Source organism: Carcharodon carcharias, chromosome 1 (assembly GCF_017639515.1).
Source record: "Carcharodon carcharias isolate sCarCar2 chromosome 1, sCarCar2.pri, whole genome shotgun sequence".
Taxonomy (NCBI): domain Eukaryota; kingdom Metazoa; phylum Chordata; class Chondrichthyes; order Lamniformes; family Lamnidae; genus Carcharodon; species Carcharodon carcharias.
Genome location: NC_054467.1, coordinates 96162882 through 96185823, shown reverse-complemented (window position 1 = coordinate 96185823; position 22942 = coordinate 96162882). Strand labels below are relative to the sequence as shown.

General features: G+C 42.4%; 1 protein-coding gene across 2 annotated transcripts; it reads right to left on the bottom strand.

The window, feature by feature from the left end:
* Window positions 1-9400: 9400 nt before the first annotated feature.
* LOC121283177 (interleukin-8) lies at window positions 9401-22626 on the bottom strand. Of its 2 annotated transcripts, none has more exons than XM_041197401.1 (4): window positions 22497-22626; window positions 18198-18330; window positions 12068-12151; window positions 9401-9817 (listed from the first exon to the last, which is right to left on the bottom strand). In XM_041197401.1, the coding sequence occupies exons 1-4, from the start codon at window positions 22555-22557 to the stop codon at window positions 9769-9771; spliced, it is 327 nt and encodes a 108-aa protein (XP_041053335.1). In that variant the 5' UTR covers window positions 22558-22626; the 3' UTR covers window positions 9401-9768. The 2 variants fall into 2 exon arrangements, with proteins under 2 accessions (XP_041053335.1, XP_041053344.1); XM_041197410.1 differs by having other exon boundaries at window positions 9401-9812.
* Window positions 22627-22942: the final 316 nt, after the last annotated feature.

Genomic DNA, 22942 nt, shown 5'->3' with positions numbered 1-22942 from the left:
ACTAAGAGAATTAAATAAACCGGCATATGTTCATGTTGGGAAATATATCTGGTGGAATCAAAGGAGATTACATCTATTGAACGGCAGGGATTTATCCCAATTCGTATGGTTTTAATCTGCTTTTGCTGCTACCCTTTTATGATTTTTGGAGAAGGGACACCTACTTCATTTATTCGCTTATATCCACCAGTAAACACTCATTTTGAGCTTAGAGAGACAGTGAATCAGCTGTTCTGTACTACAGGTACAGGCTGTAATACATCTAACACCATGATGTCGAAACGCAGGGCCCTGGGTTGTTGCCCTAATTCGCTGTACCCCAGGGACAGCTCTACCCCTCTCTCCCCTTTACTTATTCAAATATAAACTGAGATAGTAGTATTAAGTCCCTCACTGTAACTATTCCATAATTCTTGCACTTCTCTGTAATTTCCTTGCCAATTTGTTCCTCTACTTCTTTTCCACTAGTTGGCGGCCTATGGACTACATCAAGCAATACAATTGAACCTTTTTATTCCTTAGCTCCAGCCAAATAGATTCAGTCTTTGACCACTCTGGGCCATCACCTCTCTCTCTCTCTCTCCAGCACTGCAATGCTCTCTTTAATCAATACTACAATCTCTCCTTTCCTCCTTCATGAGCACCTTGTATCCAGGAATATTTAATACCCAATCCCAATTTTCTTTTGAGTCAGCTCTCATTTATCGCCACAATATCATATTTCCACATGGTTATCTGAGCCTGCAACTAACCAATCCTATTTACCACACTCCATGTATTTATATACACGCGCTGTAACCCTAATTTAGACCTTATTCCTTTTCTCCTATGCTGATCCCAACTAACCTTACCGTTCCCTATCCTGTAACTATCTTGTTTTTCCCAATACATTGTGTACCTTGGTATCCCTCTCTCATATTACTTCCTGGTTCCCACAACCCCTACCAAGTTAGTTTAAACCCTCCCCAATAGCATCAGCAAATCACCCTGCAAAGAAATTGTCCCGACTCTGTTTTGGTGCAATCCTTCTGGCCTGTACAGGTCCCATCTCCTCCAGAACTGATCCCAATGTCCCAAACATCTAAAGCCCTCTCTCCTATACCATGTCTCCAGCCAAGAATTAATTTGCTGTGTCCTCCCGCTTACCTGGGAGTCAGAGGGGTGGCGGACCTGCAAGGAAGCAACCTAGAGCAGGAGAGAATGAATCAGGGCTGAGGCTTGAGGCCCACACCAGTTACCTGGGAGTCGGAGAGGCACACAAGTCAGCTGCTTGGAATTGGCTTGCGCTGAGTTCAAAAGGAGAATGAGAACAAACAAATAGTGACATCACAGGAAAACCATAAATTAATCAGTCGACCCGAAATTCTTGTTGGGGACTGCCTTTAAGTTGCTGTAAATTAGAAAAGTGTATTATTTTTAAAGAAGTAGCTACACTTGGATTTAAGTGAGAAATACCAGGGATAAGGGAACACCAGGGCCAATATCATAAAGTAATATAAAGAAAACAAAGTAAAATAAAGATAAGACATGGCAGGGCAGCTTGGTGGAGTGGAATGTGTGCCCTGTAATATGGGGGAAGTCATGGACGCTACCGATGTCCTAGATGACCGCAAGTGCAGGAACTGCTGACAGCGGCAGAACCTTAAGCTCCGGGTTTCAGAGCTCGAGCAGTGGTTGGAGTCACTGTGGCACATCTGCGAGGCTGAGAGCTCCGTGGATAGCAGATTCAGAGAGGTGTGCCCACCTCTCTCAGGAGCCTGGAGACAAAGAGAATAGATAAACACCAGACAGTCCAAGAGAACTTGGCAGGCAGTGCAGGAGTCCTCTGGGATCCCGCTCACAAATCGGTTTTCCGTTTTGGAAGCTGGTGAGGGCATTGGATAATCAGAGGAGTGCAGTCAGAGCCAAGTTTGTGACACCACAAGTGCTCGGCTGTACAGGAGGGGAGGAAGAAGCAAGGAAAAGCAATAGGAAATTCACCAAGGCTTCTTTGACAGCTCCTTCCAAACCCACGTCTACTACCACCTAGACGGACAAGGACAGCAAATAGATGGGAACACCACCACCTGGAAGTTCCCCTGCAAGTCAGTCACCATCCTTACTTGGAAATTTATCGCCATTCCTTCACTGTTGTTGGGCCAAAATCCTGGAACTCCCTTCCTAACAACACAATGGGTGTACCTACAGCACACGGACTGCAGTGGTTCAAGAAGGCAGCTCACCACTACCTTCTCAAGGGCAACTAGGGATGGGCAATAAATGCTGGCCCAGCCAGCGAAGCCCACATCCTTTGAATGAATTAAAAAAAATAGTGGTAGGGGATTCATCAGTTAGGGGAACAGACAGGTGTGTCTGCTACTGTAGACATGACTCCAGGATGATAAGTTGCCTCCCTGGTGCCAGGGTCAAGTATGTTACCAAGTGGCTGTAGGATATTCTTCTGGGGAGGGTGAACAACTAGAGGCCGTGGTCCATGTTAGTACCAATGACTTAGGTAGGGGAAGGGGGATGTGGTCTTGCGATCAGAATTTGGGGAGCTAGGACAAAAATTAGCAAGGAGGTCCTCAGAAATGTAGTAATCTCCAGATTGCTCCCAGTGCCATGTGCAAGTGAGTACAGAAATAGGAGGATAAGGCAGATGAATGCGTGGCTGGAAACATGGTGCAGGAGGGAGGGCCTTAGCTTCCTGAGGCACTGGGATGGGCTCCGGGGAAGATGGCACCTGTACAATATAGCATTAGTATAGACAATAGAAAGTTAATAAGTGGAGTCGGAGTAAGGGAGAAAGTCATGAAGTCTAAATCAGGGTTACTGTGCATGTATCTGAATGCATGGAGTATAGTAAATAAGATTGGGAAGTTACAAGATTGCCATGTGGAAATATGATGTTGTGTGATAACAGAGACCTGGCTCAGAACTGTGTTAAATATTCCTGGGTACAAGGTGTTCAGAAAACATAGGAAAGGAAGAAACAGAGGAGGGGTGGCGGTATTGGTTAAGGAGAACATTGCAGTGCTGGGGAAAAAGGATGTCCCAGAGGGTTCAAGGACAGAATCAATTTGGTTGGAGCTATGGAACAAATAGGGTGCATTTACATTGCTCAATGTGGTCTATAGACCGCCAAATAGTGAGAAGGATGTAGAGGAGCAAATCTGCAGGGAAATTGCAGAGAGATACAAGCATTACAGAGTAGTTATAATGGGGGACTTTAATTACCCAATTGTAGACTGGGACAGTGGTAGTGTAAAGGGCAGAGAGGGGCAAAAGTTCCTAGATTATGTTCAGGAGAATTCTTTACAGCAGTATGTGTCCAGTCCAACAAAAATAGATGCTCTGTTGGACCTGGTTCTTGGAAATGAGGCGGGCCAAGTAGATCAAGTGTCAGTGGGGGAACATTTAGGAGACAGTGATTATTGTACCATAAGGTTTAGGATGATGGTAAAAAAGGACAATGTGCAATCCAGAGTAAGGATAATTAATTGAGGGAGAGCGGATTTCAGTGGGGCAAGAATGGAGTTGGGCCACATAGACTGGAACCAAAGGTTGGTGGGAAAAACTGTAGCTGAACAATGGGCTACCTTCAAAGAAGAAATGGTTTGGGCACAGTCACGGTATATTCCCTCAAAAGGAAAGGCAGAGCAAACAAATCCAGAGCTCCCTGGATGTAAAAAGGGATAGAAATTAAGATAAAGAAGAAAACATGTGCTTATGACATGAGTCTTCTATTAGCACACAAATAGTAAGAGGGTAGTAAAAGGAGGAGTGGGGCTGATTAGGGGCCAAAAAGGGGAATTACTCATGGAGGCAGGGGGCATGGCTGAGGTGTTAAATGAATACGTTGCTTCTGTCTTTACCAAGGAAGCAGATGCTACCAAGGCCGTGGTGACAAAGGAGGAAACTCTGTCACTAGAAGGGTTCAAAATTGTTTAAGAGGAAGTGTTGAATAGACTGTTGGTACTTAAAGTTGATAAGGTACCGGGACCAGATGTGATGCATCCAAGGATATTGAAGGAAGTAAGAGTGGAAATTGCAGGGGCACTGGCCATAATCTTTCAGTCTTCCCTAGACTTGGGAGAGGTGCCAGAGGACTAGAGAATTGCAAACATTGTGCCCTTGTTCAAAAAACGTTATAAGGATAAGCCCAGCAATTACAGACCAGTCAGTTTAACTTGAGTGGTGAGGAAGGTTCTAGAAACAATTATTGTGGATAGAATTAGTAGTCACATGGAAAAATGTGGGTTGATTAGGAAGAGCCAGCATGGATTTCCAAAGGGGAAATCATGTTTAACTAACTTGCTGGAGTTTTTTGCAGAGGCAACAGAGAAGGTTGATGAGGATAATGCTGTTGATGTGATATACATGGACTTCCAAAAGGTGTTTGATACAGTGCCACACAACAGACTTGTGAGAAAAATTATAGCGCATTGAATGAAAGGGACAGTAGCAATGTGGTTCCAAATTGGCTGAGTAATAGGAAACCGAGGCGAATGGTCAATGGATATTTTCTGGGCTGCATGAAGGTTTGTAGTGGAGTTCCCAGGGGTTAGTACTGGGACCGTTGCTTTTCCTGATGTATATTAATGCTCTAGATCGTGGTGTGCAGGGGACAATTTCAAAGTTTGTGGATGGTACAAAACTTGGAAGCATTGTAGACAAGTTGGTCGATTGAGCAGATGAAGTTCAATGTGGAGAAGTGTGAGGTGATGCATTTTGGTAGGAAGCACATGGAGAGAATTGTCCTCTATAAAATAAGGGGACAATTCTTAAGGAGGTTCAGGAGCAGAGGGACCTGTTTGTATATGTGCATAGAGCATTGTTGGTGGCAGGACAGGTGGAGAGAGCAGTTAATAAAGCATATAGTATCCTGGGCTTTGTTAATAGTGGCAAAGAGTACAGGGAGGTTATGCTGAACTTGTATAGGACATTAGTTAGACCTCAGCTAGAGTATTGTGTGCAGTTCTGGATGCCACACTTTAGGAAGGATGTGAACACATTGGAGAGACTGCAGAAGAGAATGGTTCCAGGGATGAGCAACTTCAACTAGGAAGATAGATTAGAGAGGTTGTGAATGTTCTCTTTGGAGAGGAGAAAGCTAAGAGATTTGATAGAGGTGTTCAAAATCATGAGGGGGCTGGATAGAGTGGATAGGGAGAAATTGTTCCCATTCATAAAAGGATCAAGAACCGGAGGACACAGATTTAAAGTGATTGGCAACAGAAGCAAATGTTATGTGAGAGAAACTTTTTCACACAGTGAATGATTTTAGTCTGGAACGCACTGCCTGGAAGTGTGGTGGAGGCAGGTTCAATCAAGGCATTCAAGAGGGCATTCGATGATTGTTTCTATTCAAATAGTGTTCAAGGGTATGGGGAAAAGGCAGGAGAATGGCACTGAGTCATAATGCTCATTCGGAGAGCTGGTGCAGACGTGGTGGGCTGAATGGCCACTTGCACTGTAACAATTCTGTGATTCTCTTTCTGTATGCAGTTGCATGTGGTGCTAGCAGTAATCCAGAGATTATACTTTTGAGAACAAAAATTAAAGTACCTGGAAAAACTCAGCAGGTCTGGCAGCATCTGCGGAGAGGAACAGTTAACGTTTCGGGTCCGTATGACTCTTCAACAGGACTAAGTAAAAATAGAAAAGAGGTGAAATATAAGCTGGTTTAAAAGGGGGGTGGGACAGGTAGAGCTGGATAGAGGGCCAGTGATAGGTGGAGGTAACCAAAAGATGTCATAGACAAAAGGACAAAGAGGTGTTGAAGGTGGTGTTATTATCTAAGGAATGTGCTAATTAAAGGTAGAAAGCAGGACGTGCAAGGGACAGATAGCCCTAGGGGGGATGGGGTGGGGTGAAGGGAAGGGATCGAAATAGGCTAAAATGATCCTTTGAATGCGGAGGCTGGTGGGGTGATAAGTGAGGACAAGGGGGACCCTATCATGGTTCTGGGAGGGAGAGGAAGGTGTGAGGGCGGATACGCGGGAGATGGGCCGGACATGGTTGAGGGCCCTGTCAAAGGACCATCCTCCGCCATTTCCGCCAACTCTAGCATGATACCAAACACATCTTCCCTTCACCCCCCCGGCGGCATTCCGCAGGGATTGTTCCCTCCGGGACACCCTGGTCCACTCCTCCATCACCCCCTACACCTCAACCCCCTCCCAAGGCACCTTCCCATGCAACCGCAGAAGGTGCAACACCTGCCCCTTTACTTCCTCTCTCCTCACTGTCCAAGGGCCCAAACATTCCTTTCAAGTGAAGCAGCATTTCACTTGTACTTCCCTCAATTTAGTCTACTGCATTTGTTGCTCCCAAATGTGGTTTCCTCTACATTGGAGAGACCAAACGCAGACTGGGTAATCGCTTTGCAGAACACCTTTGGTCTGTCTGCGAGCATGACCCAGACCTCCCTGTCACTTGCCATTTCAACAGTCCACCCTGTTCTCATGCCCACATGTCCATCCTTGGCCTGCTGCATTGTTCCAGTGAGGCTCAACGCAAACTGGAGGAACAGCACCTCATCTTCTGACTAGGCACTTTACAGCCTTCTGGACTGAATATTGAGTTCAACAATTTTAGATCATGAGCTCTCTCCTCCATCCCCACCCCCTTTCCGATTCCCCCCCTTTTTTTCCAATAGTTTATATAGATTTTCATTTTCCCACCTGTTTCCATTATTTTTAAATGTATTTCCATCCATTGTTTTATCCCCACCTTTTAGCCTATTTTGATTCCTTCCCTTCACTTCACCCCACCTCACCCCCACTAGGGCTATCTGTCCCTTGCATGTCCTGCTTTCTACCCTTAATTAGCACATTCCTTAGATAATATCACCACCTTCAACACTTCTTTGTCCTTTTGTCTATGACATCTTTTGGTTATCTCCACCTAACACTGGCCCTTTATCCAGCTCTACCTGTCCCACCCCCCTTTTAAACCAGCTTATATTTCACTTCTTTTCTATTTTTCCTTGGTTCTGTTGAAGAGTCATATGGACCCGAAACGTTAACTGTGTTCTTCTCCACAAATGCTGCCAGACCTGCTGAGGTATATACCTTTTCAAGGTATTTTTATTTTTGTTTTGGATTTCCAGCATCCACAATTTTTTGCTTTTATTATACTTTTGAGGTTTTGCTTGCTAATTTCCTACCGAGCTCCCTAAATTCTGACTGCAGGATTTCATCCCTATTTCTGCCTGTGGCATTGGTACCAGTGTGAACCATGATCTCTGGCTGTTCACCCTCTCTCCTCAGGGTGCTTTGCAGCTATTCAGTTACATCCTTGATCCCAACACCAGGCAAAATGCCATCCTACATTCACGCCTAGGGATGCAGAATGTCCTGTCTCTTCCCCTATCAGTCGGATCTTCCATTACTATTGTCCTTTCAGTCATCTTCATGCCCCCATTGTACAGAGCCACTTATGGTGCTGTGGACTTGGCTCTGGCACTCCCAAGACGAACCATCACTTTCTTCAGTCTTCAGAACTGACTACTGGTTGGAGAATGGGAGGACTCGACGACCTGCCTGTTGCTTCTTGACTGTCTGGTGGTCACACATTCCCTCTCTCCCTGGATAATCTTAAACTACAGGGTGACCACATCTATAAATGTGCCATCCACAAACCAGTGATGCCAGCTGCTGTTCAAACTCCGCAATCTGGGACTGGAGCTGCTCCAGCTGACGACACTTCCTGTACATATGGTTTTCCCAACATGGGAAATATCCTGGAGTTCCCACATAGAGCATGATGTGCACTCCTGGGATTGGAGCTGCCCTGTCATTCCGCTATCTATTAGAGAAATAAATCTTACTACTTAAAATAAAGACACCAGCTACTCACTTTTCTTTTGTAGCCTCTTTAACCTGCATATATTTAGTTAAATGCTTTACTTATTGCTTATATAAAAAGAAATTGAAATTGATCTTTAAATTTTGAGGCCCTGTAACAAGTAAACTGAGTATGGGGTTAAACTGTTTTACTTCTGAATTATTATAACTACAGTGAAACCTTATTCTAATATTAATTCAATTCACCATGAGTTTTATCCTAGTTTCATTGAAGTGTGTCTCAGCAAGCCATTCAAGAATTGTGTTCACGCCAAATAGAATAGGTGGATGGTTGATGGAGCGAAAAACCTTCACTGAGGAAATATTTGTGCTGGCTCGCTTGATGTTTTGTGGTTTCATCATCAAATCGTGGGGTGCTATTAATGCACAAACTGTTATCAGATTGTTCAAAAAATGCAGAATACAGGTACCGGCCCCTGTATTGGGGAAACTCAGGACCGGATGCGTACCACATATGGAGATTTTCTGGATCTTGGGCCCTGGACTGGGAGGTGTTGGGCTAACAGGGTATCTTAAAGCCAGGCTGATTGCTCCACCGAGCTGGACAGGGAAAGGAAGGGATGAGGGGTAGACCAGGCCGGCTTCTGTCATTAATCCCAGACCCAAAGAGTAGGGGATCAGTGTGCTGTGACCTGGACATGATGGAGAGCAATGCCAGGTGGGGATTGTAGTTTCCAGGGCAGGACTCAATTTTTGAGTCCTTCTAGGTTTTGGGACACGGGCTTAAGGGGACCAGGACCTGTATTCAATTAAATGGATTGAGAGAAAGATGATCTGTTGTGGAGGGGTGATTCTGAAACCAAAAGTACCAAATCTGATCCAAAGTGGGATCCTTACGATGATGCCATAGTCAAAGTGACTCAATGAAAACGATAAACTCTTTGCGTCAGATGCCAAGAGTGATGGATTTGATGGTTTTAAAAATATTTTGATTGTGGCTAAAGGTATCCTTGTAGAATTAATTAATTAAGTATGTCACATTGGTTTAATTTGAATTACCGGTGTTATTATTTTTCCATATTTCCAAATGACAACCACCTACACCCACACTTTTATACTGGGCGTACAAATCGACCCCCATTTTTGGATGGACTTTTTGAGGCATCAAAGGTTGATTTATATGCCATGATCTACGGTAATAATCGCAATGTCGATGGGTTGAATGTCATAACAGAGAAGGTTAAAGTAAGAGTGGAAGAGAAAGGGGCTGATTCAGAAATGTGTGATTGAGTAGGGATCTGGCAATGAAAAGTCTTCAAATTTAAATGAATAAAGTGCAAAATAAATATATCCCAGGTGGCAAAAGAAGGTGCATCAAATTATGGAGTTCTTTGGATAATAGATTAAAGCTTGACTAAATCTTAAAATTAAGGTATATAATAAGGCTAAGGTTAACAATACTGAAGTTAATGGGAAATATAAGAAATGTATGGAATCACTTGCTTATTTTGAGTTTCTGGCAGCAGTACAGTCTTTTAGAATTTACTCCAGTATCTAAGCACACAATGTAAAATAGATTAGAGCTGGAATTCATACAATCAAATACTTTGTCAATTTTCGAAAATCAATTTAATAAAAAGCTACAAGCAATTTATATGTATAACAATGATGAGCGGAAGATTTATTTCTTTGGATGTTTATAGAAAAATCAAGTTAAGTCACTCTTAAAATCACTTTGTCAATTTATTGGCTCAATGTATTTTGACACAAACCTATACCCGAGAAGCAGTAAGTAGCACCAAAGACTATTAGCACTTATTAGGGTTACATAGATCTCTGAAAACCGTGATATTGATTAGAGCATAAGCAAGTGAAATGGCAGCAAACAACTCTCTCATGGCACAGGCTGGTACAGTAAATCTTAAACAACAAAAGCTTGGCTCCTAGTAGAATTTCGTGTTGTAGGCGCACTTCACATTCATTGAGTCGATGACTCCTCTGGGATGACTTCATTAGATCTTTCTGCTCTGGGAAATCCAAAATATAGAGTATGTTTGTTGCAATAGATAGGGTATTCACTTGATTTAAACCATAAACCAATCATATTTATTATATATGGATGAGCAATGCCATTGGAGAAATGAAAAAGAATATTCTTGTTTTTCCATAAACTTCAAACTTGTTCAATCATCTTCCAAAGGAGGCTAAGAGTGCAGTAGATGAGGTCCATGTGGATTTTCAGAAGGCTTTTGAAAAGTTGTTTACAAGAGCCTTTTTATAAAATTTCAGGCACATAATACAAGAAGAAATGTAGCAGCATGGTTAGAAAGATGGTGATGGGTAGGGTACAGTGTTTGCATTCATTAGTGTTGCTCAGATTGGAAAAGCATTAGAAGTGTTGTACCCCAATGATCAATGTTGGATCCAGTTTTGTGAAGTAATACATTCTGGCATGAAAAGGGGAGTATACATGATGGACAGATCCTGAAGGTGTGAACATAGAGAAATGGGTGGGACCAAAATTGAAAGTGTGTGCAGCTAGATTAATCCATTAAATCTGTCATAAGCATTTTGTATGGGGCATAGTGTACAAATATAAAGAAATAATTTATAAAAGCCACTGATTTGGCCACAGTTCAATGGACACACATTGTAGAAAGCCACGGAAAACATAACAACTTAGATTCTCACTGGATTGATAGAAGGGAAACCAGAACTAGGATGAGTGAATTGAAATAGTTGGGGTTATCTGCACTGGAGTGGGGAAACTTGAGGTTTAATAGAGGTTTTTGCAGTAAGAGGAGGTTTGATAGGCTGAGTAAGGTCGGATTATTATCTCTGATGACCTTTGTTACTGACTCCTCAATAAATCTAAAATTGCCATTGAGGGAGGTTGGGAAAATGTGTTTACTCAAGAGATCCTTGGAGCATTGAATGCTTTGTCATAAAGAATGATTGAGTGAGAGATCATGGTGTGTTTTAAGGGAAGGTTGAAAACATATTTGAAGAAGAGTAAATTACAAAGCTAAGGGAAGAAACCTGGGAATTGAGATTTATTTTGAGTTGCTCTGGCAAAAACCTAGCACTGAAATAATGGTCTGAATTTTAACCTTACAAGATCAGATGGGGGAGACTCTGAACCTCATTCTCATTCAGGTTTCACTTTTAGCCCTGGCTGGATTTCCCAAGTTTTGGAAGCCCAGCAGCTACTTTGAGGCCAGGACTTGGTGGATTCAGGAGGCAAGTGCCTTCACAACTACTGCCTCGATCCAGTTGCCTGCTTGCAGAAGCCTCTACAATTGGACACTCCCATGATCCTCTCCCTGCCTACTCACCAAGCTCCCTGATTTCCATTCCCACCAAGACTCCCAGTTTCCCCCTTGCCTTTGCATTTCTCTATGGGCAGCATTTTCCTGTTGGCGAGCAGGGGGTGGGCAGGTCCCGCTTGTTGATGGGTAAAATGACACGCGGTGACTTCGGGCATGCATCCCAACATCACCGTGTGTCATTAAAATTGTCACTTCGGCGGGCGCGCAGCCGACTGCCAAAGGCCTATTAAGGCCTGTTTAAAAACAAATTTAAACGATTAAATGAGCTGCCCATGCAACCTTAATGTTGGTGGGCAGGTGACGAGCCCAGGCGGCCTTCGCATATTTCACGGAACCTCAACTACGGGGAGCATGATGTTTCATGAAGTGTTTAAAAAATCAGTAAAATTTTTTCCAAAATTTCATTACCATGTCCCTGCTCATGTGACACTGTCACATGAGAGAACATGTTTCAAAAGTTTAAAAATCCTTTATTTAAAAGTTTAACACTGAAATAAATCTCCCTGAGGCACCACCATGCCCCAGGGAGACCTCTGGCTTCTTTTGCACACATGCGTATAAGAGTGAAGGGAACCACTCAGGGAACTCCCCCCCCCCCCACCCCACCGCCCCCGCTCACATAGGGAGCGTGCAGCACTTCCAGGTGATCGTCACAATGGGCAGGCCTTAATTGGCCTGCCCATGTAAAATGGGTCCACGCCTGTCCCCACACAACCCCCCCTCCCAGATGGGGGGAAATTTCTGGCCTATGATTTGCATTTTGTGTGTGTGTGTATTCACTCAAGCTAGATAGTGTAGGCCAATAATACCCAACCGCTGAATTAGCCATACATGCACATGCTTGTCTATTTGTCTCCAACTAGGCTTGATATTATAGTTCAATAATATCCCAATCTGCTGAATTATTCATGTTCACCCATAAATAAGTGAGTAGAATGAATATTTTACCGTTTATTGAGGAAGGAAACAACTCTATTGACCCATCGAGCTTCGGGATTGACGCAGACCTTTTTCCCATGCTTCAAGGTAATCCTGTAAGTAGAAATTATTCAAGCGGAGACATTAGAAATAAAGAGCAGAATCTTCTGTTCATCGTGTGGGGGCGGGCCCTGCACGCTGATGTGTAAAATGACACGCGGTGACATCGGGCATGCGTCCCAACATCACTGCGTGTTATTTTAATCTTCCGTTCAGCGGGTGTGCACCGGAGTCGGCTGCACACCCGCCAAACTGTCAAAGGCCTATTAAGGCCATTAGTAAAACTATTAACTCCATTGAGAAAGCTGCTCGTCCAGGCAAAGAGCCCAGGCGGCCTTCACATTTTTCATGAAACCTCAGCCATGGGGGGGATGAGGTTTCATGAAGGATTTATTTGTGAAATAAAATTTTTTATCAGAATTCATACACATGTCCCGGCTCATGTGACACTGTCACATTAGGAAGGCAAATGGAATGTTGGCTTTATTGCAAGGAGGATGGAGTCTAAAAGTAAGGAAGTCTTGCTACAGGGTGTTTGTGAGACCACACCTAGAGTGCCACGCACAACTTTGGTCTCATTATTTAAATAGGGATATACTTGAATTCAGAGAAGGTTTATGAGGTTGATTCCCAGGATGAAGGGATTGTATTATGAGGAAAGGTTGAGCAGGTTGGACCTATACTCAAAGTTTAGAAGAATGAGAGATGATCTTATTAAAAGATTTAAGATTCTGAGAAGGCATGACAGGATAGATGCTGAGAGGATGTTTTCCCTCATGGTGGAATCTAGAACAAGGGGGCATCATGTGACACTGTCACATGGGGGATATGTCTGAATAATTTTCTTTTTTCTTTTTTTACAACTTTACAACTACACTTAATCTCCCTGGAGCTGCCTCAGGGAGATTTCTGTGCTCTTTCACGCACAGACCCCAACTCTCCCTCCTCCCCCTGCTCGCACAGGTAGTGCTGAGTGCTACCAGGTGCACGTAACACTGGGCGGGCCATAATTGGCTCACCAATGTAAAATGGTGGTGCACAGTCTATCGCGGGCGGAGATCAGCTTCATGCCTGCCCGCACCCGCTCCTGACTGGCCTGCCTGACAAGGAGAAAATTCTCCCCAAAATGTATAAGCTCCTGCAGCAACTCATGCCATGTGTGCCCATTAGAAGAATGTAAGAGCAAAAGAAATTGGAGCAGGAGTAGGCCATCTGGTCCATTGAGCCTCCTCCACTTGCAATGAGATAATGGTTGATCTGATCTTGGCCTCACCTTCACTTTCCTGCCTATTCCCCATAACCCTTGACTTCTCTATGGTTCAAAAGTCTGTCTATCTCAGCCTTGAATATATGCAATGACTCAACCGTCACAGTCTCTGGGGTAAAGAATTCCAAAGCTTCACAATCCTCTGAGAGAAGAAATTTCTCCTCATCTCCATTTTAAATATGCAATCCTTATTTTGAAATGATGCCCCCTAGTTCTAGATTCCCCCATGAGGGAAAACATCCTCTCAGCATCTACCTTGTCAAGCCCTCTCAGAATCTTAAATGTTTTAATAAGATCACCTCTCATTCTTCTAAACTATGAGTATAGGTCCAACCTGCTCAACCTTTCCTCATAATACAATCCCTTCATCCTAGGAATCAACCTCATAAACCTTCTCTGAATTCAAGTATATCCCTACTTAAATAATGAGACCAAAGCTGTGTGCAGTACTCTAGGTGTGGTCTCATAAACACCCTGTACACTTTTATACTCCATTCACCTTGCAATAAAGCCAACGTTCCATTTGCCTTCCCAAATAATTCTCCAGCTGCATTCTGACTTTGTGATTCCTGTATGCGGACACCAGATCCATCTCTACTGCCACATTTTTATATTTTTTTATAAGGTGTGAGTGTTACTGGCAAGGCCAGCAGTTATTGCCCATTTCTCATTGTGCCTGAGCAGGTGGAATCGCTTGAACTGCTTCAGCCCATTTGATGTAAGTGAATGCACAGCATAAAATGAAGGAACGGTGATATAGTTCCAAATCAATATGGTGTATGACTTTCAGATGGTGGTGTTCCCATGAGCCTGCTGCCCTTGTCCATCTACATGTAGAAGTCACGGTTTTGGAAGGTGCTGTCGAAGGAGGCTTGGCAGTGCATCTTGTATATGGTACACACTGCTGCCATTGGTGTGCTGGTGGTGGAGGGGGTGAATATTTTTTAACGTGGTGAATGAGGTATTGATCAAGTGGGCTGTTTTGTCCTGGATGGTGTAGAGCTTTTTGAGTGTGGGAGCTGTACTCATCCAGGCAAGTGGAGAGTATTCCATCATATTCCTGACTTGTGTCTTATAGATGATGAATAGGCTTTGGTGAGTGAGGAGATGAGTTACTCATCACAGTATTTCTACCCTCTGACCTAGTCTCGTAGCCTCAATATTTATAAAGCTGATCCAGTTATGTTTCTGGTTAATGGTAACTGCTGTTGAAATGAGCTATATACCTAATATGTATACATAATCAGCTTGAAAGGAATAAACTACTGCTGTAAGTTTTGTTTCATTGGAAACTGCTCAAAGTTTCGCTTCTAGGGAAATGAAACTAACAGAATGATTATTCTTAAATGATGACAATGGTACCTGGGTCTGCAAAGGGGCCCGTTGACAGTCCCGGCCTAGTGTGAGAGCAACTGTTAAATACTTAAAACAAACAATCATAGTACAAAACTGTAAAAGGCTATTCATTCGACTTTGCTTAATTAGGACTACACTGATATGCAAGTTCATTAGTGTGGGGAAAGAGAATAGAAGTTATTTTAGTGAACAACAGCAGGGTTCACCAGCATGATAAGGAATAAGAACAGCTGAACTGAATGGCCATTTGGATTGGCTTGTTAACAAGTCTTGCAACCAGCCTTAGACATAAATAACAGATTGTGGAATAGAAACAAATGATGAAAATTTTAGGTTGATGCTGTGAATGGAATTTTACTGGGGTTGAAACTGGTCAGGGAGAACAGTTTGAGATGTGATAAGGATAAGAGTGATTTATCAAGGCCAGAGGGTACTTGTGAAGGCTTAAGCTAATGGCACATGAATGGCAGTAAAGGTGGGATTTTCAACCAAAGGTTCAGACAAAGAACTTAGTGTTTTATAGGGTATTTTGAAATAAAGTGAGCTTTTATATGATCATAAGACTTGTAAATAGTTCGTCCAAGTCCGCCCCTGAAAAAGAGTTTAAAGTAAGAGACTTTGGAAGACCTTAGTGCAGTAGGTGGTGGAAAAGAACTCTCGAAGAAGACTCCACAAACCACAGGAGTATTTGACAGAAGTCGAGAAGACTTGGGAACCACGAAGAGAAAGGAAGGAGAGGGAATGAGTTGTTTACGCGTGCCAGCCATGCTGCTCGATCTGAATCAAAACTCATTACTTGTGAAAGCCATTATGTTTTTGCTGTATAACTAGTCTAATATATCCTGTCTTAAATTCTGATTAAACTCATATCCCACCATATTGTTTCACTCAATCCTAATTGCTTGATTAGGTAGTGATACTCTCGATCATCTTTTAAACATTGAAATTAGTGCACCTCCAGGATGTTGATGGTTGGGGATTCAATGATAATACTGTTGAATGCCAATGGGAGATGGTTAGATACTCTCTTGTTGAAGGTGTTCATTGCCTGATGCTTGTGTGGCGCAAAACTAAAGAACTAAAAGCTGACAAATCCTGAGGACCTGATGATCTACATCCTAGGATTCTAAAGGATGCAGCCGCAGAGAGTATGGATGCACTGATCATGATTTTCCAAAATTCCCTAGACTCTAAAATGGTCCTAGCAAATTGGAAGTCGGCAAATGTAACATTCCTATTCAAGAAAAGAGGGAGAGAGAAAATGGGGAACTGCAGGCCAGTTAGCCTGACATCGGCCTTTCGGAAAATGCTGGACAATTAAGTTTCTCCAATACATTTTCACTAATATTAATTACCTTAAGTTCCTTACTCTTATTAGTCTCTTGGCTAATTTCTGGCATGTAATTTGTGATTTACTGTGAAGACAGGGACAAAATATTTGTTCAGTGTTTCTGCTATTTCCTCATTCCCCATGATAATTTCTCTTGCCTCTGTTACTAAGGGACCAACATTTACATTAGTAACACTCCTTTTTTATGTGCTTGTTAAAGCCCTTGCAATCTGTTTTTATATCCCTATCTAGCTTACTTTTGTTTTTTTTCCCTCTTTTTCGTATTAGCTTTGGTGGTTCTTTAGTAGTCTCTAAAACTCTCAATCCTCAAGCTTATTACTATTCTTTGCCACATTACAAGACTCTCAATTTAATACAACCCTTAATTTTCCTTTTAAGTCATGGGTGGATATTTCTCTGTGTTTTTGTTTTTTAATGGAATGAATTTTTGTTGAATATTTTGAATCAATTTTAATGTTTCCCATTGTTTATTTATTGCCATACCTTTTAGTCTGTTAACCCAATCAATCTTTGCCAGCTCTCCCCTCTTATGTGCTTACTTGGCTTTGTTTAAGACTCTTGTATGGAGTAGAGAATGTTGCTCTCAACCTTAATGTGGAATTCAATTATACTAGGATCACTTTTTGACAGAGGATCTTTAATTATGAGATTGCTAACTAAAATGGCCTCATTACAATCCCAGATTTAAAATAGCTTTATCCCTAGTTGGTTCCACAACCAGTTGTTCCAGGAAACTGTCTACAATGAAAGTATTTTACAAATTCATCTTCCAGACTACATTGCCATTGGCAAAGAATACACAAGGAGCACAAATACATAAATCCTATGAATGTCTTGGGGATCCAACCCTAGCAGTTACGCTGGAATTGCCTGCTGCTGAATTCCATTCCTGATGCTGCAGAAGTTCACAGTTGAAGAGGAGAGGCCACAAGAAACAATCTTTTGGTGGTTTGAGTGTACCTTCTGCTAAAGATACTAAATCTGTTGGTGGGAGGTTACTTGGGTCAGAGGGGATGCTAGGTTGCCTCCTGGTTGTGAGCAGGGAGAGGGTGCTTGTAAATCTTTACCATGAAAAAAATGTTTCCCCTAGTTTTCTGAGGCCCAGGCCTCGATTCTAGCTAGTTTCACTAGCGGCCCCAATTCTTAGTTGACGGGAGGTGTGCAGGCTGTTCGTAAAACAAGTTCCAACTGAAGTCGTGAGTGTGGGACCTCTACTTAAGGTTCTCACCCACAGTTCTATTTCCTCTTCTGTCAATGGGATTGCAGGGTGTGGGTGGAAGCTGGAGGCTACCATGGAAGCTGTACCCAACAGATCATACCCAGAATATATGAGTCTTTGTGAACTTTGTGCTTATTTGCAATGGACTCTTCCCCATTTGGAGTGGGAGTCCACTGAAATGGTGAAGAAATTTTGTCCCCACCTATCCATTGCTTTAAGTGCCTAAAATAAATGTGATTCAGGATTGACAATTATAAAATGACACACTGAAATCTGGGAGATCTGTCTCCAATATGGTCCTTTTTTAAAATTCATTCATGGGATGTGAACTTCATTGGCTGGGTCAGCATTTATTGCCCATCTCTAGTTGCCCTTCAGAAGGTGGTGGTGAGCTGCCTTCTTGAACTGCTGCAGTCCTGGGTGTCGGTACACCCACAGTGCTGTTAGGAAGGGAGTTCCAGGATTTTGATCCAGTGACAGTGAAGGAATGGCAATATATTTCCAGGTCAGGTAGGTAAGTGACTTGGAGGGGAACTTCCAGGCGGTGCTGCCCTTGTCCTTCTAGATGGTAGTGGTCGGATGTTTGGAAGGTGCTGTGAATTCCTGCAGTGCATCTTATAGATGGTACACACTGCTGCTAATGTGCGTTGGTGGTGGGGGGAGTGAATGTTTGTAGATGTGGTGCCAATCAAGTGGGCTGTTTTGTCCTAGACAATGTCTAGCTTCTCGGGTGTTGTGGGAGCTGCACTCATCCAGGCAAGTGCAGGTTCCACTGTGTGCAAATTAATTAAACACTAACTTCAACATTTTAATCTTTAAATGTTTTATTTTGTTCTGATTTGATTAATTTAAATGCTTACTTGAATGTTGCTACAGTTCAGGAGACACAGTTTCCTTCAATACTTACACAATTTCTACTTTTCTGCAGTAGGACCCCTGGTGAAAGATGCTGATTTGTTGATATCTTCTCGGATGAATGAAGCTCGAGATGACTTTCACACATTTGCACCTTGAGTTTGTTATGGGCCCTATACAGAAACCTGTTGTGTAGGGGAAAGATTTGGATAAGAAGATAGAAGAACAAGAGAGGCTCAGAATGCAAATATAAGAAAAAATTCTGGGTTACATTGACAAAAATTACACATGGAATGTACAGCACAGAAAGAGGCCATTCAATCCAGTTATTCTATGCTAGTGTTTATGGTGCACATGAGGTTCCTACTATTCCATCTCATTTGTTTTTCTGCCTTTTCCTTAAATGCATCTATGCTATTTGTCTCAGCTAATCCCTGTGGCAATGAGTTCCGCATTTTAAACACTCCCTGGGTAAAGAAGCGCTTCCTGAATTCTGCATTGTGTCTAGCCGTGAGTCTCTTATATTTATGGGGCCTGATTTCTGCATAGGGATGCAAGACTGTTCGCATGGAGCCTGGTTACTTGGAAACATGGATAGATCTTCTGCCTCCACCCTCTTTTCAGTGGAGTTCTTGAAAATTCTACCCATTATGTCCTAGAAAGATCTCAGCAGAACCCAGACAAAGCAAGAACTGACGTGAATCCTTTGAGGACTTAAAAATGACCTGACCTATGTATTCAATTCTGTCCTTGTCATGCAAAGGAACATATTCACATAGTCTAATCAGTAGGTCCTGCTTGTTCTCCATACACTTCAAATATTCCTCTATTTCAAGCAACCATCTAGTTCCCCTTTAAAAATAAATTATGAAAATTTTTTTGTGGTAGTTCCTAACTTTAACCATCCTGTTTTGTAAATAAGTCTTCTAGCCACAGGAGGGAACCTGACTGTCAGTAAAGAGAGCAAACTTCCATTCCATCCATCATGATTTTAATTTGGGGCAAATAACATTATGTACTCATTGAACCATCCAATCCCCCAACATCAGACATCTTATGGTCTAGTTGAAGATCTGGAGTCTAAGACACAAATTGGCACACACAGGTTATTAGACACTTGGACTTTTTACTGCATTTAAAAATCATTCATTCATGGGATCTGGGCTTCACTGGCTAGGCCAGCATCTATTTCCCATCCCTAACTGCCCTTGAGAAGATGGCGGTGAGCTGCCTTCTTGAACCACTGCAGTCCATATAGTGTGGGTAGACCCACAGCGCTGTTAGGGAGGGAGTTCCAGGATTTTGACCCAGCGCCAATTAAGGAATAGCAATATACTTCCAAGTCAGGATGGTGTGTGGCTTGTGGGAGAACTTGCAGGTGGTGATGTTCCCATGTGTCTGCTGGTCATATCTGGTCATTTATAATAGATACTTGAGATTGTGCTTCTCCACCGGTTATATATATATATCTCTCTCTCTCTCTCTACTCCTATGAACATCCAAACATGTGAACAAGGAGCAGGGGTAGGCTATTCGGCCCCTTGAGTTTGCTCCGCCACTTAATAAGACAATGGATCTGATAGAAACCTGAAATCTGCATCCCGTCTATCCCTGATAACCTATCACCACCTTGCTCACCGAGAATCTATCCACCTCTGCCTTAAAAAATATCCAAAGACTCTGCTTCCACTGCCTTTTCAAGAAGAGAATTCCAAAGACTCATTACCCTCTGAGTGAAAAAAATTTGCCTCATCTCTGTTTTAATTGGGCGACCCCTTATTTTTAAACAGTGATCCCTCATTCTATATTCTCCCACAAGAGGAAACATCCTCTCCACATCCTTATCTTATATGTTTCAATCAAGTCGCTTCTTACTCTTCTAACCTCCAGCGGATACAAGCTTAGTCTGTCCAACCTTTCCTCATAAACCAATCTACCCATTCCAGTTATTACTCTAGTAAACCTTCTCTGAACTGCTTCCAACATATTTACATCCTTCCTTAAATAAGTTGACCAGTACTGTACACATTACTCCAAATGTGGTCTAACTAGTACCCTGTACAACTGAAGCATAACCTTGCTAACTTTGTATTCAATTCCCCTTGCAATAAATGATAACATTCTATTAGTTTTCGTAATGACTTGCCTCACTTGCCTACTGGCCTTTTGTGATTCATGCACTAGGACACCGGCAGCGGGATTTTCCAGTCCCGCCGCAAGTCAATGGACTTCTGGCTGGGACGCCGCCCGCAATGGGGCCGGAATATCCCAGCCCCAGATCCCTCTGCACCTCAGAGCTCTGTAATCTCTCACCATTTAGATAATAAGCTTCTCTTTTATTCTTCCTGCCAAAATGGACAATTTCACATTTGCCCACATTATACTTCATTTGCCCACTCTCTTAATCTACCTATGTCAAATTGTAGCCTCCTTATGTCCTCTTCACCACTTACTTTCCTACTTATCTTTGTGTGTCTTTTCCCTTTCTTTCTTACTCCACCAATCCCTCAATCACTGATTAATCAGTGACCAGAGTCAGTTGAAAAGCAATTTTCATTTACCATACTACTGAAGTGATTTCATCAAATAAGCAGATTGTTAGAAAATAGACATTTACCATCAAGCCAGAAGTCACAGATATTAAATAATCTCCTTTACATTTTTTTCATGCTTTGTGCAGGTTTAGAGGCACAAAATTAAAACAAATTATAATGCCTTTCAGAGACTGTTTCAACCTGTACGATTATTGAAAACGCTGGCTGTGATTTTCCAGTCCCCGATGCGATGACCCCTGCCGCACTCAGAGCTAGAAAATCCAGGCTGCTGGCTTTTCCAATAGGTTAATAATAGGCAAAAAGAATGCCTTTTTTTCCATGAATCTTTGTAATTTAATTTCCTGTCCCTCAGCCTGGACCTGTCCCAGGTCCAGTATTCGTGCAGGCTTAGATGCCCTCCCTCCCTGCCTGGATTCGGCAACAGCCATAAAAACCTCTGTAAAGGGGATTCCTCCACTGCTCTCACCCCTACCCCCCCAACCTGGTCCCCACAAGAATGGCATGGCTGCAAAGGCCATTTTCATTTTAAATTTGAAAAGGTTGGAGAGAGGGTGCCTCCATTTTGTGACATCCAGCCTCTCCTTTTTTCCTGTCATGCATCCCCCCAGTTGCTTTTCACACTGGAGCACCTCCTATTGATCCTCCAGTTTTGAGAACCTACCTGGATGGTGAGCCCATCCTCTGGTCACTAATTGGCCAATTTAGGGAAAATCACAGTTAATGACTGTTTCCTACCTGTACCATCATCTGACCCCTATTTGAGTCAGACAGTCAAACCCACAAGAAAATCTTGCCCAGGATCTTATCTGGAGGTCTGAAGATGTTGCTGGCAGGCCGGGGCTAACCGGCAACTTCTGTGAAGTCTGCTTTATTTGACCATTCCTGGCAGATGCCAGGCAATGACGCAGTATGGGAGCAACATAGCAAGCCTCACACTGGCACCAGTTTACTGGCAATATTTAAATGCTGCTGCCTGTTTCAGACAGATTGTCCTGTTCATACTGGGCTATGACCATGGAATTGTGAGTCAAGCACAAAGGAGATATTTCCATCAATGTTTTTTCTCTGCCTAAAACGCAGGCAGAAGATGCCCATGGACCATCTGACCAATATAAATGTACTTTTTATTGATCCATGTCTAAATTCAAGACCTACTTTGTTGAGCTGCCTCCTCGTTTGATTGGCACCTTCTAACAGGATTTCCCTTCTCCACCTTAATCATTTCTCGACTGCTTTTGTTTGTTTCCATCTCAATTATATTTGAATGAAAGAAATGAAACTGTCCTCAACTATCATAATAATAGATCACAAAATAAGAAAAGTTCAAAATATAAAATTTCACTTATGGCACATGTAAGAGCATGGTCTGCCTACAATGAGACTGAACATGCATTTTGGGCACTTAAGCCAAAATACTGTGCAATGACACTCCTGCTTAAGGGCAACTAAATCAGCCGTAAGGCAATACAATCAAATTTAGTTGACTTGGTGACTGTAAATAATACATATCCAATCTTGATCCTACTTCTTGAAATTTCTGTGAAAGTCAACAAAGCCATTGAATTTTTCATAGATGAAAACACAAGTGAAACAAAAGCAACTTTTCGATTAGGTTGTTATTGGTTTTCACGCCCAAATGTTTAGTCCAATCAGGGTCCTTGTCTTGGCAGTTTTCTAATTTTAAAGATTTGCTGTGGAAAATTTTCAGGCTGAGAGTGTTAGCAATTGAAAATCAAGTAGGTTCCTATCATTGACTAACTTCAGAACTAAAAACAATATGAATCAAAACATCTTACCATGAGTGGCCAAGCAGATCACAATGGTACCCAACAGCAAAAATATTACTTGGATCTTCATTGTTGAGCGTGTTTAGGTCTCTTCTAATTTTCAGTTACAAGAAGCCTTCAGAGTGTTAGTTTGGCACATATCACTCTTGTATTTAATAGAAAGATTGGGGAAGTTGCAAAAGATGAAGTTGTCAGATCCTCAAACTGCGTCATTCCATTCAAATTTCCTTCACTGCTGTATTTAGTGAATTCTGAAATCGGATATGCAATTTCAGCACAAAACACCTTTGATGCATGGATCGATTTTTTTTCCGCCTTCATTTCAAGCTGCAATGCATCCCAATAATCTATAATGTTCGTAATTCTCTTTGTCCTGTACCTTTAGTAATCACACAAAATACATTAAAATTTATTTTGAAGATTTATTGCATTTAATTACTTTGCCAAATCTTTAG